We start from the raw sequence: 15,517 nt of genomic DNA on the forward strand, positions 1-15,517 counted from the left end.
AGTTATCTGACGTCAGTCCAAATTCGCCAGGTTGTGAAAAAAACAGATCCGTCAGCGTTGTGACACAAACGGATGCCACCGGATTTGTTTTTGGACGGATCCGCTTTAGCAGGTAGTGACCGAAATTTAAAGGAAACCGAGTCTGGGGAAGAGAGAGTTTTTCTTTGCACGGCTGTTCCGGAACGCTACTCGGGTTAAAAGCCCTGCTCCAGCGAATCTGCTGGGCATGCGCAATCTAAATTAGCGGACCGTCGCTCGGAAAAAACGTTGCAGAGTCCGGCCCATCCGCCCGGGAGACGCTAAAATTTTGACGGATCTGTCAAAAAACGGGTGGGACGGACGACTGTCAGTCAAGATCCGCCGCTAATGTAAGTCTATGGGGGAAAAAACGGATTTGCCCCTTTTTTGGCGGATTCGTTTTTTTTTCGAAAATTGGCGGATTTTCACTGACGTCAAAAAACTGAAGTGTGAAACAGGCCTAATGAGTATGGCTACCATTGGGGTAAAAAAGCCTTCTAGCAAGGAGAGGAGTTAAAAAAGCAACCTTTTTCTAGGGTCACCAATATAAATGCTACCTTTTCTGCATGCTATATTTGGTCTGAATCAAAATAGATTCCTCTTTATCACAATGGGCTGCCATCAGAATGCTTAAATGATAAGTTAACTATTATGAAGGGAATTAAAACACAGATGTCTGTCTAAAGATTCCCTTATTGGAAGATGTGGCTATTGAATCTATAGACGGATATGCCAGTTTCTCCATATGTAGCAAATGATTGAATCATTTTTCCTTTCTTCTAAACATCTTGAATAGGTATTTGGTAAATGGTCATTTAAGGTCTTTACAATTGTTTTGTATTCTGCCAAATTGTTGAAAACATTCTTCATTCTTAATTTTTTTGAATATGAGTGATGACTAATAGAGATCAGGGAAGTTTAAGCGACTACCGCCCCACATAGCTGTCATGGAGGAATTTTGATCTTCACCCATATGTCACAAAAAACTGATGTTAAAAAAATCTGAAAATACATTTTTCATGAGAACCAGACAAAATACTGTAGACCAAAGATGGCCAAATCCACTAATATCTGCAGGATCAGGCAACAGTCTAGGGTTTATGGAGGCCTTCCAACTCTCCCCTGACAGAGGATTTTTGAGTAAAGAAGGATCCGGCCCGTTGGATTTCGAACGGCGGATCGTTTTGTTCTTTGGGAGATAAGCTGCAGCCACAGGAGTTTGTCAGCAGCTCTAATAGAGAACACAGGAGCGCTCATGTGTATCACGGAGTTGGGATTACTGTTGGCTGAATGATCACTTGAATGATCGCTATGATCTTGTAGCGGTGCATTAGCAGAAGCAGATACAACTGGACTTCTATTTGTCGGTGAGTGTCCCTATTGGGGCTCACAATCTAAATTCCCTATCAGTATGTAAAACCCAGGGAGAACATATAAACTCCTCACAGATGTTGTCCTTGTACTACTGAGTGCTCAGTTCTAACCACTGAGCCAACATGCTGCCTTATTATTTGTAAAGGAAATGCTCTTTAATAAAGATACTCCATGTGGAAGCAGACACCAACAGGAAACAAAAAGCTAGACTTATTTGTGAGGTAAATAGGATTATGACATTCCTCCTACACACTACAGAATGGACTTTCAATGTATCGTGCACAGTTGACTTAATGTTGTAAATGGAGGGCCAGGTGCTGTGTACATTGTACGGCAGATTATCTTCACACTGTATTTCTGGCTTATTATTTGATTATTTTCTTTCCATGACATACACCCAGCAGCTGGAGATGAGAGGACTGTGAGGAAATAATGATTTTAATTATTTCTTTGTCAGTCGGCCTTGTGCTTGAGATCTCATTAGCCGCTCGTGTAGACAGTAGATGGGACTTGCAGGCCTCTGGACATGGAATGCGCTGAGACAATAAATTCTCATAAAAGCATCTTATCGCAGCCAGGAAGGAGATTAACCTATTCAGCTCTTGTCCTTTTGGAGGATTTTACTAGGGCAACTGCAAATGTCAAATAAGTTTTTATAGTTTTAGAAGTGAGCAGCATGTTTTCATTTTACCAAGAACCCCAAGTTAAGGGTCGGCTAGCCAACAAGGAGGCCATGCAGTTTGTCCGGTTTCTCATGAAATGCCAGGACTATCCTAAACAAAGAGCCAAGCTGAATATTTCCATACTTTTGGAGTGAACAACAAATAGCCTGTTAAGCCTTGTTTAGGCTTCGTATAGAACTTTATGCCGCACTGCCTAGAATTTTACCACAAAAACCACATGGAGTTTTACTATGAATTGCAGCATTTTTATGAAATAGTAAAACATCGAGCAGACGCTTCCCACTTTTTTCTCAATTGCAGGACACTACATATTCCACGGTGCTGACCAGAGGTCAATGTCACCATTTACATCAATGGTGAAGTGACCATTCCCAATGGTCTTTGTCTCCAGTGAGGAGCACAATTTGGTTTACAGATTATAGGAAACTGAATGACAGAACACATTTGTTTGCTAAAAGAAAGATTAAAATAAGTAAAAATGTAACTTAGTGTAACAGTGGCCAAACCCTTAGAAAGCAGTGATAGCCATTCCTCCTAACTGCCCAGATACATGCGCAGTTTTGGCTCCGCCAAGCATAATTATATTCTCAATCGGGAGATAACTCCCATAAGAACAAAAGGATCTGGCATGTTGAAAACCAGTCCAGCTTTCCCACATCTGCAAATGGGAGAGAGATGAGACACACCATGCACATTACAGTCATGGCCAAAAGTTTTGAGAATGACACAAATATTAATTTTTACAAAGTCTACTGCTTCATTTTTTCTAATGGCAATTTGCATATACTCCAGAATGTTATAAAGAGTGATCAGCTTAACAGAAATTACTTGCAAAGTCAATATTTGCCTAGAAAATGAACTTTATCCCCCAAAACACATTTCAACATCATTGCAGCCCTGCCTTAAAAAGACCAGCTATCATCGTTTCAGTGATTGCTCCATTAACACAGGTGTGGGTGTTGATGAGGACAGGGCTGGAGATCAATCTGTCATGATTAAGTAAGAATGACACCACTGGACACTTTAAAAGGAGGCTGGTGCTTGGCATCATTGTTTCTCTTCTGTTAACCATGGTTATCTCTAAAGAAACACGTGCAGTCATCATTGCACTGCACAAAAATGGCCTAACAGGGAAGAGTATCGCAGCTAGAAAGATTGCACCTCAGTCAACAATCTATCGCATCATCAAGAACTTCAAGGAGAGAGGTTCCCTAGTTGCCAAAAAGGCTCCAGGGCGCCCAAGAAAGACCAGCAAGCGCCAGGACCGTCTCTTAAAAGTGTTTCAGCTGCGGGATCGGGCTACCAGCAGTGCAGAGCTTGCTCAGGAATGGCAGCAGGCAGGTGTGAGTGCATCTGCACGCACTGTGAGGCGGAGACTCTTGGAGCAAGGCCTGGTCTCAAGGAGGGCAGCAAAGAAGCCACTTCTCTCCAGGAAAAACATCATGGACAGACTGATATTCTGCAAGAGGTACAGGGAGTGGACTGCTGAGGACTGGGGTAAAGTCATTTTCTCTGATGAATCCCCTTTTCGATTGTTTGGGACATCTGGAAAACGGCTTATTCGGAGAAGACCAGGTGAGCGCTACCACCAGTCTTGTCTCATGCCAACTGTCAAGCATCCTGAAACCATTCATGTGTGGGGTTGCTTCTCAGCCAAGGGAATGGACTCTCTCTCAGTCTTGCCTAAAAACAGCCATGAATAAAGAATGGTACCAGAATGTCCTCCAAGAGCAACTTCTCCCAACCGTCCAAGAGCAGTTTGGCGATCAACAATGCCTTTTTCAACATGATGGAGCACCTTGCCATAAAGCAAAGGTGATAACTAAATGGCTCAGGGAACAAAACATAGAGATTTTGGGACCATGGCCTGGAAACTCCCCAGATCTTAATCCCATTGAGAACTTGTGGTCAGTCATCAAGAGACGGGTGGACAAACAAAAACCTTCAAATTCAGACAAAATAAAAGCATTGATTTTGCAAGAATGGACTGCTATCAGTCAGGATTTGATCCAGAAGTTGATTGAGAGCATGCGAGGGAGAATTGCTGAGGTCCTGAAGAAGAAGGGTCAACACTGCAAATATTGACTTTCTGCATTAACTCATTCTAACTGTCAATATAACCTTTTGTTACTCATAATATGATTGCAATTATATTTCTGTATGTGATAAAAACATCTGACAAACACATAAAATCCAGAGGCCAGCAGATCATGTGAAAATATAATATTTGTGTCATTCTCAAAACTTTTGGCCATGACTGTAGATGCTCAACTAGTTCTATCAAGATCGGTGGGTTTGACCAATATTCATGTGTATAGTCCCATGTAGACTCAATACTTCTATAATCACAAGACATCTGTAACATTCTTAGGAAAGATACAAAAGACAGCAACAAGAAAGGGATTTATGAATCTTTCAATTACAGGTGCTTCTCACAAAATTAGAATATCATCAAAATGTTAATTTATTTCAGTTCTTCAATACAAAAAGTGAAGCTCATATATTATATAGAGTCATTACAAACAGAGTGATCTATTTCATGTGTTTATTTCTGGTAATGTTGATAATTATGGCTTACAGCCAATGAAAACCCAAAAGTCATTATCTCAGTGAATTAGAATACTTTATAATACCAGCTAGAAAAATGATTTTAAAATCCGAAATGTTGTCCTCCTGAAATGTATGTTCAGTAAATGCACTCAATACTTGGTCGGGGCTCCTTTTGCATCAATTACTGCATCAATGCGGCGTGGCATGGAGGCAATCAGCCTGTGGCACTGCGGAGATGTTATGGAAGCCCAGGTCGCTTTGATAGCAGCCTTCAGCTCATCTGTATTGTTGGGTCTTGTGTCTCTCATCTTCCTCTTGACAATATCCTATAGATTATCTATGGGGTTAAGGTCAGGCGAGTTTTCTGGCCAATCAAGCACAGTGATACTGTTGTTTTTAAACCAGGTATTGGTACTTTTGGCATTATGGAAAGGTGCCAAATCCTGCTGGAGAATGAAATTTCCATTTCCAAAAAGTTTGTCGGCAGAGGGAAGCATGAAGTGCTCTAAAATTTCTTGGTAGACGGCTGGGCTGACTTTGGTCTTGATAAAACACAGTGGACCTACACCAGCAAATGACATGGCTCCCCAAACTATCATTGATTGTGCAAACTTCACACAAGACCTCAGCACGGGCAGCACGGTGGCTCAGTGGTTAGCGCTGCAGCCTTGCAGCGCTGGGGTCCTGGGTTTGAATCCCACCAAGGACAACATCTGCAAGGAGTTTGTTTGTTCTCCCTGTGTTTGCGTGGGTTTCCTCCGGGTACTCCGGTTTCCTCCCACACTCTAAAGAAATACTGATAGGGAATTTAGATTGTGAGCCTCATCGGGGACAGTGATGAAAATGTGTGCAAACTGTAAAGCGCTGCGGAATATGTTAGCGCTATATAAAAATAAAGATTATTATAAGCAGCTTGGATTGTGTGCCTCTCCATTTTCATCCAGACACTGGGACCTTGATTTCCAAATGAAATGCAGTGAGTGTGTCAGTGACTGCCTTCTGGACATCTGTCAAGTCAGAAGTCTTCCCCATGTTTGTGGAGCCTACTAAAACACACTGAGAGGGACCTTTTTAAATGCTTAGGAAGCCTTTGCAGATGTTTTTTTGCTAACTATTCTAATTTACTGGGATAATGACTTTTGGATTTTCATTGGCTGTAAGCCATAACCATCAACATTAAAAGAAAGAAACACTTGAAATAGATCACTCTGTTTGTAATGACTCTATATAATATATGAGTTTCACTTTTTGTATTGAAGAACTGAAATAAATTTAACTTTTTGATGATATTCTGATTTTGTGAGAAGCACCTGTATGATGTGGGGAATACACCGCAGGCCTGAAATTCCTCCTTTCCAAAACAATAAATGAGACAAAAAAGAAGACTACAAAGACTACCCGACAGTTTACAGGCTTTGAAGGATATAGTGAACTATTATTTGCAGCAGGCTTTGAAGGATATAGTGAACTATTATTTGCAGCACCTTTCTTCAAGCGGTGATTTACATTTTCCATGGTGACACAGGCATGTTAAGTAGTTTTCCTCTGGATATATTGAACTTGGTTAGCACCTATAATCTGAATCCGTGAACAACCCTCTGTTTGACATTGTGACTCTGAGCGTGGAAACCTCCGGGAGATCTATAACTTTGCAGAATGATCACGACAGCAGTTACACTGTAGGAATCACTTGTCCATACTACTAATTGTCTTAGCGTATATACTATGGAGGAGCTATATAAAACTGCAGGGATGTTCATTCTGATGAATTAGGAGACGACTTCCAGTTTTGCGATTTAGAAAGTAATGTGCACTGCCACAGTTCTAACAATAACTGTGCAACAAAGTGCCTCCTGAGGAAGCCATCTCCTGGGGTGATACGCGTGGGGTCCTCATTCCCATATAATGCTTTTTCTACAAGCTAGTTTACCTTTGTGATTCTGCACATGGCACTTTATTGCACATAGTTATTGCTTACTTTTATATATTTTTTTATACTGTATTATTTATTATCGGTACATGTTCACTGCACCTTTCTTTTTTACTGAATTATACTTGACATCACTGTAGGGGTAGTGTCCGTGCATATTTTTCTAAGATATCTACCACATTTACATGGCTCTCTTGATTATCATGCCAGTGATATGTGTTGTTAGCCAGTTCCAGTTTTTGTCTTTTCTAGGTTTTTGTGTTTGTTACCTAAGAAAGATTCACATTGTTTAAAATTAGCAAGTGCGACCTATCTTTTGTAATTGGCTTTCCTAATTTTTTTGGATATCCTAATTTAATCACTAAGATGGAAATAACCCACTAATAAATAACCCACTAAAAAAACCCACTAAAAACCCACTAAACCCACCCACTAAAAACCCACTAAAAAAAGGTTTTGTGCATATACAGTAGCTTTTATGTGGACTTATGTGTCTCTATGGCTACAAATAAACCTTAGGTAGTCTGTCGCGGTAGTCAGACTCCCACCCATCTGTACATACAAGACGTGGGGGACAAATGGATGATGTTCTGACCACAAGATCAGTCTGTACCTGGATTGATTGTAGTCTTCCATGGAGGCACATAGAAGTGCATAGATAGGAACATATCCTAATGATATAACATCTGTCAGAATATTTTGCTGCTTTGAAACTTGTCAGACTTACTCACCACTTATGACAGCCCATAGCAATATCCGGTGGCAAGATCTGTCTTGTATATTTGTGCTGGTTCAGAATCACATAGATACAGATTGTTCTGTACTCCAACAATCACAACACACTTATACTGTCATTTAGGAAGGTGAACAAAATGTTTTCATAGCCCCAGGCTGTATGATTTCAGGCACAGTAACTGACTACTAGTGTGTCCAAAAAAATAGGAATTACCTCACTGTGCAGCATATACCTTACCGATAAGGGAGCCTCATTGTGCATCTGTGTAATGCTTCTTCTCAAGGTTCCACGTCATGTCCAAGTGACTAGTATCCTATGTAAGGGTGTTTTTATCAGAACTTCAATGTGTGAGGATTGTTTCCTGATGATTGACTGATTTTGTCCCTTTAATATATATTTTGTACTTTTTTTTTACAGTTTTTAAGAAGTTTATTGGGTGTTTTTCAATACTTTGATGCATTTTTGTTATTGGGTGATAAAAAAACCCCAATGTTCTTTTTTTTCTTTATTTTGACTCATGGAAGGATATTGGCGGAAAAATGGTCCAGACAGCCCAGTAAACATGTAACCTCAGCATCAGATCCAGTTATTGATGAGTTAAAACGAGAGGCGTTCAATTGGAAACACCCCATTGTCTTATTGAACATCTTCATGATGACCTGCTTTTAGTTATTGCCTTATATATGTCAAGGTGGAAGTAGTCACCCTGTGGTTGGAACTTTGCACGTGGACACACGTGATTGCAGTCTTATAGTATCTTGACCTATAATAAATTCTAAGTCTCTGAACAATCTTCCTCTTCTAGTGCGGCAGGAGGTGAAATCTTTAATCAATGTGTGGCCGACCAAGATGAAGCTTTCACGGAGAAGGACGTCGTGCGGCTCATCCGTCAGATCCTGCAGGGTGTGCTGTACCTACACAGAAATAATGTCGTCCATCTTGACTTAAAGGTGAAAGATACTGCAGATATAAGCTAATTTAAACATTATAATCTACAGTTTAGGCTTATTTTCCACATCCAACATGTACGGACCACAGATCTCCTGACCGAATGTCAACAGCCTCAGATATGAGCATGACGGTGAATGTCAGATGTGCAAAAGCGTCCTTACAAGGCAGCATTCAGGAACATGAATTGTGATTAGAGGATGCTACATTATGGTTTAAAGGGGAAATTAAGTCAAAATGATCTTCTGACATGTTAGATTCATGTGAGAAGATCACATTGAGGAAGTCTGTCATCTCTGGCCACCACTGATTTTGAGAATGAAAGGTCTCTATACTGTAAATTCCGAAACAGTGTTCTCAGCTAACTGACATGGATATGATTGTTTGGTTTTATTTACTGTATTAAGACCTTTTTTGATAGCTCGAGATCACAGACTTCTCCAGTTTGATCTGTTCACATGTATCTATGATGGATCATCTGACTGGATTTCCCCTTTTATTACTATTTATTAAGCATAGCACTAAATGTGCAAAGTTGCATTCTTGCTAATCTTGTTTTCATAATTTCTTCTTTACAGCCCCAAAACATTTTGCTTACCAGCAGTAAACCACTGGGAGACATCCGAATTGTAGACTTTGGTCTGTCCCGGCAGGTAGACAACATTAAAGAGGTGCGAGAGATACTTGGGACCCCCGAGTATGTAGGTAAGTCAGAGTGATGCTAGATGAACTAATAAGCATGCATATAGATCATTCGAACATTGACTGCACGTAAACTGGCATTACTAAAAATGTTGTCCACTACTTTAACATTGATGGCTTATCCTTAGGATAGCTCATCAACGCCTGATCGGTGGGGGTGCTACACCTGGCACCTCTGCCAATCGCCAGTTCTGTGGCAGCAATGGCTGGAACTGCCCAGTTACAGAGCTGTACAGTTCAGTTCCGTCTACTGTATCGTGGTCCCGGCTGGTACTGCACCACCGCCCTCAACATATCAATAGGGGGTAGAAGTGCAGTACCCGGCTCCAGCCACTATTCTGTTGACAGAGCTATGGAGCTTCGACAGCAGACACCATAAACAGCTGACATGCGGGGGGTGCCACATGCCGCACTCCCAGCCATCAGACATTGGTGACCTATCCAAAGGAATGTAATGGAAAATCTCTAAGAATTGTGAGCTGATGTGTATCAAGATCCAGGTTTCCCGTTGTGCGAGTTATGTCTTGTGCACACAATTATAGTTTTGGTCTGAGTGCTACCCGTTAAAACCAGATCACACTCAGAACAATGTTATACAATGAGGCAGTGCAGATGAATGATTGTTTTTCACTGATCGAATTTGGAAATTGGATGAGAATCATGAAATAACTCATTGTGCCATTCCTCTATTATTCCGCTTGAATAGTTATGAATATATTGACAATTGGGTGCTACTATTTGTTAAATGGGCGTGTCTCTTTACAGCCTGACACTGACAATACCAACTGGAATGTGTGCAGGGACACCCAAATCACATTAGGATAGGTTCTCAGCAACGGGAGATGACCTTGTTGTGGCTGCTGGGCATGCATAAATTGGCCAAATTGTTTTCTAGAGCAGTAATGCAATTCCAATTTCATATAATTCATGTTTATATGCTAAAGCACTACAGAATACAACAGTATTGGTTAGTTATGTATAGAGATGGCACTCCTAGTATGCACCTGTTCACACCAGGTTTCTCTTTGGAAAGGATGGTCAGCCTTGTCATATTTACCCAAATAGATTGTTTGGTGTCACCCGTGATTCTCAATTAACAATTGCTTCATGAATTTTTAGGAGTACCAGGGGAGCACAAAAGTTTGGGAAAAGATCCCACAGAAATGACTTTTATGAAAAATACAAATATTTATTGGAACAGAGATGTCAAAAGAGCTTTAAGATTACAGGCTAAATTTAGCAAGGGGGTTGGCTGTCCAGTGTGCAATATGTATGTAAAAAGGAAACCCAATGTACAGTATGTAATATATTCGATAACACAGTAAATGTAAAATTTGACTCTTGTTCTGAATATTATAATTGGATTTTTTCTTGATTTTAGCTCCTGAGGTGTTGAGTTATGAACCGATCAGCACAGCAACAGATATGTGGTTAGTTTTAATGCACCCTGGTTATTATTACCCCATATACCTATTATCACTACAGGTGCTTGAATGTGAAGAGATTGTAAGATTTCATTTCTTATGTGTTGTGTCACAGGAGTATCGGAGTACTTACATACGTCATGCTTACTGGAACATCTCCATTCCTGGGAGACACCAAGCAGGAGACCTTCTTGAATATTTCACAAGTGGCCGTACTATACCTACTGGAAGAGTTTGAGGGAATCTCAGATGATGCTATCAACTTTATCAAGTCTCTTCTTATTAAAAACCCCAGGTAAGGATTTTTAGTACCTGACTGGGTAGAAGGTGAAATGGGTAGAAAAAAACTCGCCCAAAATACTGTGGCTAAAAAAATTTGGAATATGGCTATTTTAGTTTTTGGTCATGTCTGGCATATCAGAAATTGAAACATTTCCAAAGTTTTTGATCCTGAGGGAATGTTTGAAGCTGGCTGTATTTCCCAACTAAAGGTGGTCATACATAGAGATGGCCACCAGATGATTTGTGGTCTCATTGCGCCATTAACTTTCAGTCTGAAGATGCAGAACTGAGGATCATACCTTCTTACTATCTTGTTGTCCAGAGATTATGATGGCGTAAAGAATTTTTTTGCATCTACGCTTAAGTTCACACGCAGCATTTTTTTTGCTGTAGAGCTTTTAATACCAAAAAAACAAACTTTTGGCAGGAATAACTCTTCTTAACACATGTGTTTTTCAAGAATTTTTTACTTGTATTTTTTTCCATGCATTTGAATAAATGACAAATACTGCATTATAGAATGCTGTTGATAAGCCCTGAAAGGCAATGGTCATTATATTATAGTGACCAAAAGAACTGACAGGTTCACTTTAAAGGTGGTTTCATCTGTTGTAACTCACTCATAAATTGTTAAGTAGGTGTAAACCTATCTCAACCCTCTCTTCAACAGGAAGCGGGCTCGAGCTGACCAGTGTCTTAAACATGCATGGCTATCTTCACACCAAGAGCCAGAGCCTTTGAAGGCCATAAGTTTTGAGCAGAATGAAAGTGAACTAGAGACACCTGAAGCTTCAGAAGAAATTGTGCTTCTAGCCTCCTACACTGTTCATTGTCCATGCCTGGAAATCCTAGAGACTGACCTCCAAGGTGTGAGGAACCAATTTACAGCCCTGAAGGAAATTCAGCCGGAGGTCGTGTGTTAACATCAGGATGATCCTTGATTCAACCAAAGTGGGTTCTGTCCCTCAAGGCTGGATCCCTCACGGATCTAGAACAGCCCGTGTTTTACATGTCAGGAATGAAACGGGTCCTTTGAAACTAGGCTCAGCTTTTCGCCTTTTTTCAACCCTAGGCATTATTGTGTTACTGCTGCCTTATTGCCTGTGGAATAGTTTTGACTATCAAACGCTATCCTTATTGAGACAACAGTGTTTGTTTTAGTCATAGAACGTGAATTTTGGAAACGTTAAAAGTTATACAACTTTAAAGACTACTAAGTGCACTTGGAAGCATCTTGAAGAGAGATACAATTTCTTGCTTGGTCCAGAATCTCAGAACTAACTTGAAGACTGAAAACCTTGCATTTGCCCACTGATATCCCAGTATCTCAATCCCCATTTATGGGACATATTAAGCCTTGCCCTTGATCCACTTAGTAGCTGACAAAACGCACCAGAAATGCCCATGTATATGGTATATTTGCTAATGCGCCTCTCCTTTGATATTCAAGAATCTAGAGAAAAGGGAGTCCTTGGCAAATAGTCATAGGGACTTTTTTGAGATTTAATTGATAAATGTTTAATATGAAAGCCTGTTTATAGAATAGGAGTGTTGGCACTGCAGGCATTTTACCCTCAGATGCCCGCTGAAGTTCAAGCCTTTCAATTTATTTTTTTAAGATGCAGCGATTTAAATTATCTTTCATAAGAAAATTATTACTGGGATGACTTTTTTCAGGTTAGCTATGGTAAATAATTCAGTTTTCATACATGGTGCATGAAATTATCATCTGGTGAATGTTAAAGAGGAAACAAAATGTTCCCAGTCCAGAAAATAGGACACTGCAAAGTAAGCAACAACTGTGCACTTAACCTTTGGTCTGCCAAAAAAAAAAAAATAATAATAATAATCGGCGTTGTTGGGTGTCATAAATGAACTTGTACAGATTACTAGAAAACATAGACAATGACTATACATGGTTCTTGCTGTCATTTTTAAAATTAATAAATTTTTGTCGTAATATAGGCACATTATAGTGTGCATACCATGGCCTGTTGGAGCTCCCAAAGTAGCTGAACCAATTGTAGATCCTTAAAGTGAATTTGTCACCAGGATTTTTCGATGTAACCTGAGAGAAACGTACTGTACGGGCTGAGACCCTGATTCCAGCAATACGTGTCACTGGTTGGCCTGCATGATGTAAATTTGATAGTCACTGTTTTCATCTCTGCAGATCTAGCAGTGCTCAGAATACTTAGCCCTGTATAACCCCACCCACACCACTGATTGGCAGCTTCCTGTCAATGTACAGTGTTCACAGAAAGCTGCCAATCAATGGTGGGGCCGCTTTTATACAAAACAGTTGTACTAGGAGGCATGAGATAGCTAGTCCTGTAGTTATTATTCTTCTGATAAAACACTGATTTTATTGAAACAACAGCACACAGCCTAATAAGTGACATCACTAGAATCAGGGCCTCAGCCCTTACATCATGCTGCTCTTATTTTTTATTTTTTTTATTTTTATTTATTTTACTCATTTATATAACGACATTAATTCCCCAGCGCTTTACACACATTATTATTATCACTGTCCCCGATTGGGCTCACAATCTAAATTCCCTATCAGTATGTCTTTGGAATGTGGGAGGAAACCGGAGTACCCAGAGGAAACCCATGCAAACTCCTTACAGATGTTATCCTTGGTGGGATTTGAACCCAGGACCCCAGCGCTGCAAGGCTGCAGTGCTAACCACCGAGCCGCCCTAAATTATACATAAAAACCTGCTGACAAAATCCCTTCAAAGAGTTCTATAGTGAGTTCAGTAGGTCCAGGTATTGCAGCTATAACTTCTGCAACTTGGCTTTTAGAAGTGACCTGTATTATAACCATGTAACAGCAGAGGGCGCCACGTTTCACAAACATAATTGCATGTCCTTTTGCAAAAAAAAGTATAACATTGACACTGAAAATATTATAAGTGTAACCTACCCACTTATAAATGTAAATATTCCCCAGTTGGGAAATTCTAATTATGTAAAATACAATCTATTTATAAATGTGGTTTATTACATTTTCCTAAAAAACAAAAATGGACAACTTTGGCCTTCACTTAAAAGGGTTCTCCACGCTTATGATATTAATGACCAATCTAATAATGGTCAGCAATATCAGATTAGTTGGGTGGTCTAGCACCCCCACTGATCAGCTGTTTGCTGTTGGATGTACACCATGTAACTGAAACACCACCGTACAGTGACCGTTCTGGGGGCTGCAGCACAGCGCAGACATTATATACTGAGCAGGAACTGAACTGTAACACCTGAGAACGGCTACAACACAGTATCCCGAGCCGTCAACCATTTAACATTCAGCTGAATAGTGGTGGTGCTGGATGGCGGACACCCACCAATGAAATAGGTCATCAATACCGGAAGCTTTATCAAAGTGGTTGTCTAATGTATTTTTATTGCAATCTCTATGCACTCTTAGTTTGTTATATATTCTTAGCACTGATGATACATCCATTTCTGCAATGTCATGGCACCCAACACCCTGCTCAACCAATGCCTGTATATAAAGATTGCCAGTGGTCACTCATGCAGCCCCAATCTAACGTGCAGCCTATTACCCTGTCTTATGAGGAAAGGTTGCAGGATTTGGGATTGTTTAGTTTGCAAAAAAGAAGACTGAGAGGAGACTTAATAGCTGTCTACAAATATCTCAAGGGCCGTCACCAGTGTCAGACTGAAGAACAGTGGGCGCACCAGAGGATTTTATTCTGAGGGCCCACCTTTCTCCCCCACTCAAAAGCCCCATAGCAACTGCAAGGTTTGCACTATGAACTCTCCTTAAGAAGAAGCCAGGGCCCACCGGAGGATTCTCCAGTTCTCTGGTGGGACAGTCCAACCCTGGCTGTCACACTGTAGAAGGATCATCTTTATTCTCATTTGCACAAGGAAAGACTAGAAGCAATGGAATGAAACTGAATGGGAGGAGACACAGATTAGATATTAGAAAAAACTTTTTGAAAGTTAGAGTGATCAATGAGTGGAACAGGCTGCCACGAGAAGTGGTGAGTTCTCCTTCAATGGAAGTCTTCAAACAGAGGCTGGACAGACATCTGACTGGGATGATTTAGCGAATCCTGCTTTGAGCAGGGGGTTGGACCAGATGGCCCAGGAGGTCCCTTCCAACTCTATGATTCTATGAAAGGGATCCAAGTAAACTCCGTAAGGAGCGTCTCTTATGTTGTATAATAGGAACATTCTATTTAGTCTTTGTCGCTTTGTTAATGTTTTGTAAATAAAGATACAAATATTTTACGTGAGGTCTGTGATTATTATAGTGAAGGGTAGTGTTTGGATGGAACTTTAAAATAAAAATACTTCCCACACTTCATGAACAGGACACAAATCAGTAGTTTCTATTTTAACCATCCGTCTCATGGGCTGAAATCTTAACTTCCCAGCTCCACTTTGTTTTGAAAAATAACAGAAGAGAATTCCTGAATCAGCTTGTGCTATATAGAGAAACGGCTACTGCGACGGGTCAGAACAGAGGCAATTTCCTGCCAGGCTTTCAGTCCCCTAGGTATACTGTTATGTATTCCAGCACTGAAGGGGTTACAGGAAAAATACATTAATGGTTTATGTTTAGGATATGCTATAGGACACACAGATCATAAAGGGGCCAAATCCGAGGATAAAAATTACAGGGGATGAAGCATCACAGGCCCTACTTTATGAGATTTGGACACAGTGATCAATGTTTAGTCATTGAAAACCATATTAAGAACATGGAACTTTTCAACTATTAGAGGGATTATCCAGTACCTTTATACTGATGCCATATCCTTAGGCACTGGCGGACACAGACAGAAAGGGCCCCTTTTGCAAGAACAATATATGGGACTAGAGTTGAGCGACT

General features: G+C 40.4%; 1 protein-coding gene across 1 annotated transcript in view; it reads left to right on the forward strand.

Moving 5' to 3' along the window:
• The window catches only part of LOC141086368 (serine/threonine-protein kinase 17A-like), a 60,206-nt gene extending 45,293 nt beyond the window's left edge, over window positions 1–14,913 (forward strand). The window contains exons 3-7 of the mRNA XM_073572328.1: window positions 8,097–8,241; window positions 8,818–8,944; window positions 10,323–10,371; window positions 10,481–10,660; window positions 11,318–14,913. Of these exons, the coding sequence (XP_073428429.1) occupies window positions 8,097–8,241; window positions 8,818–8,944; window positions 10,323–10,371; window positions 10,481–10,660; window positions 11,318–11,570 (754 nt within the window). The 3' untranslated portion in view covers window positions 11,571–14,913. The remainder of the gene's footprint in view (window positions 1–8,096; window positions 8,242–8,817; window positions 8,945–10,322; window positions 10,372–10,480; window positions 10,661–11,317) is intronic.
• Window positions 14,914–15,517: the final 604 nt, after the last annotated feature.

This window comes from Dendrobates tinctorius, unplaced genomic scaffold (genome assembly GCF_039654945.1).
Source record: "Dendrobates tinctorius isolate UK_male_01 unplaced genomic scaffold, ASM3965494v1 ptg000032l, whole genome shotgun sequence".
Taxonomy (NCBI): Eukaryota; Metazoa; Chordata; class Amphibia; order Anura; family Dendrobatidae; genus Dendrobates; species Dendrobates tinctorius.